Genomic DNA, 2216 nt, shown 5'->3' with positions numbered 1-2216 from the left:
TGGTGGTGACGCTTATATGGGAAGGGACATGTGACATAGACATGATATTATACAATAAATACATAATTATTTTAAAAATAACCATAAATTCATAATTTTTTATTTAAAGTACAATAAATTAATTTTTTTTCCCGTGGCTTACACGTCCTCTACCCCTGCGTCTAGGACTCTAAGCAAGCTGCCACTTTCAAACTCACTTCCCTTTTCACCTAATCAACTTTCTCTCTCCTCCCTCTCTCTCTCTCATAAAAAAAACCAGACCTTTAATAGAGAACTTTTGGCTCAACCCAAACACAATACCAGACAAACATGGAAATAGAGAAAACCAGAGAATCATAGTCACAGAGAGAGAGAGGGAGAGGGAGGGAGGGAGAGAGAGAGATGGAAAACACCTTATGTGATGAACTCTTGCAAGAAATTTTTCAAAAACTTCCATCATCTTCATCTTCTTCTGTTTCCCTTGTCTGCAAGCGGTGGCTTCACCTCTACCGTTCATCAAGAACCTCTCTTTCTCTTCGTGTCATCCCACACTTCTCTGTGATTCCTTCTCTCACCTCTCTTCTAACCCACCACTCTTCTCTCTCTTCCCTCTCTCTGTTCCTTTCTTCCGACCCCACCACCACACCCTTCACACTCTCATGCCATCTTCTCTCTGTTGTCTCCTCTTGTTGTTCCAGGCTTCTTGCTCTCAGATTCTTGGCTGGCCCTGTTTCTCTCTCCTCCCTCACTTCTCTCTCTAAGGCTTGTACCCATTTGACATCTTTGAATATTAGCCTCTCCAGGCCAATCTTTCTCATGTGGGTGTGTTCTTTTCCTTGTTTGAAAGATTTGTCAATTATTTTGTGCTCTGGTGATGGTTCCCTTGGAGATGAAGATGATGTGAATAATCAATATGGGGTTTGGGAAAGTGAAGATTTTGATGCGGAATTGGGGTTGGAGAGTCTTTGTTTGGTGGGTATTCGTGGAGATGATTGGGGAGTGGGTTGGTTATGGAGGAGTTGCAGAAAGCTTAAGAGGTTGCAGCTTCAGAGTTGCCAAGGTATTGGTGGGTCCTACTCCTCTTTTGTTCAGTGCTTGCAAGGTCTTCAAGAAGTTGAGCTAATAACTTGTAGGAGTGTGGTTGATGGGGTTCTCTTGAAACTTTCAGAGAATTGTCACTCTTTGAATTCACTCTTGGTTCATGATGGTGGTAGCAGAGAGGGTTTGCTACGCTTCTTTTCTCAATGCAGGTCTAATATCCATAAACTTGATCTTCGTTTACCTCTGGACCTTAATAACAACCATCTTTCAGCTGTGGCGGTGAATTTCAGAGGCCTCTCATGTATTAGGCTTCAAAGTTGTTGTCTTGTCACTGGTGAAGGCCTAAAGGCTCTTGGGGTGGCAATGAGTAATGGGCTTGAAGAATTGGCACTCATAAACTGTGATGTGGTTGAAAGAGAACCTGGATTGCTTGCCACTTTGGGACAGCATTTGAGGCAATTGAGGAAATTAGACTTGTCACATAATGAAATGTTGCTTGACAAGGAGTTCATTTCAATGTTAGTTTCATGCATTCATTTGATTGATTTGAGGCTAAGAGGGTGTAAAGGACTCACTGGTATGGCTATGGTTTCTATGCTTAGGAGCTGCAAACACCTTGAAAATGTAGATATTATGCAGTGTTTGGGGATAGAATCTGAGGCCATTGAGCTTTTCATTAAGAATTCTCCTCGTTTGAGAAGAATGGAGGTTGAGGGAAGCAAGCTTTCTGATGCTGCAAAAATGTGTGCATCAAATAGGTTTATTGAAATTGTTGTTTAATTTGTTCGGTGGATGTTGAAAGAAGCAAGTGTATATTTATATACTTCTAAATAAACAGGTATATACTTCACGCTCCTGATCACTGTATTTATTATATCCATGTTTATGTAATACTATGTTTCGAATATGAAGGGTAGTTTATGCCCCGTGAATGTTCATATCAATTATGTACATAATACTTTTAATCTCATTTTGTGGGATCAAAGAAAGTCCTATTTATGCTTCACATTTTGTGTGCATACAATTGTTGTACTATATGCTTCAATTGGGTGTGCAAGAACAGGTTGATCAGTGTGCGGTTTTCCTGAAATCATTTAAGGATGTGACTTGGGGAAACCAGGCCCAATAACGTGGATATCAGGGTCCAGCTATATGGGTGATATAAAGGGGGTAAATGGGAATGGTAAATCTAACTT

The 2216-nt window shown here is 40.6% G+C and overlaps 1 protein-coding gene across 1 annotated transcript; it reads left to right on the top strand.

Moving 5' to 3' along the window:
* The first annotated feature begins 217 nt into the window (after nucleotides 1-217).
* Nucleotides 218-1960, top strand: LOC133308193 (F-box/LRR-repeat protein 3-like). Its single transcript, XM_061508797.1, has one exon. It carries the CDS (start codon nucleotides 382-384, stop codon nucleotides 1798-1800), a length of 1419 nt encoding a protein of 472 aa, XP_061364781.1. The 5' UTR covers nucleotides 218-381; the 3' UTR covers nucleotides 1801-1960.
* Nucleotides 1961-2216: the final 256 nt, after the last annotated feature.

Source organism: Gastrolobium bilobum, unplaced genomic scaffold (genome assembly GCF_033153095.1).
Source record: "Gastrolobium bilobum isolate Gb01-03AN ecotype WA unplaced genomic scaffold, APGP_CSIRO_Gbil_v1 utg27182, whole genome shotgun sequence".
Lineage (NCBI taxonomy): Eukaryota > Viridiplantae > Streptophyta > Magnoliopsida > Fabales > Fabaceae > Gastrolobium > Gastrolobium bilobum.
The sequence above is the reverse complement of the archived record's forward strand: the minus strand, read 5'-3'. Positions and strand labels throughout refer to the sequence as shown.

What these genes read in the sequence shown, in the direction of transcription:
- LOC133308193 (XM_061508797.1), top strand. Translation starts at nt 382, where the DNA reads ATGGAAAACACCTTATGTGATGAACTCTTGCAAGAAATTTTTCAAAAA.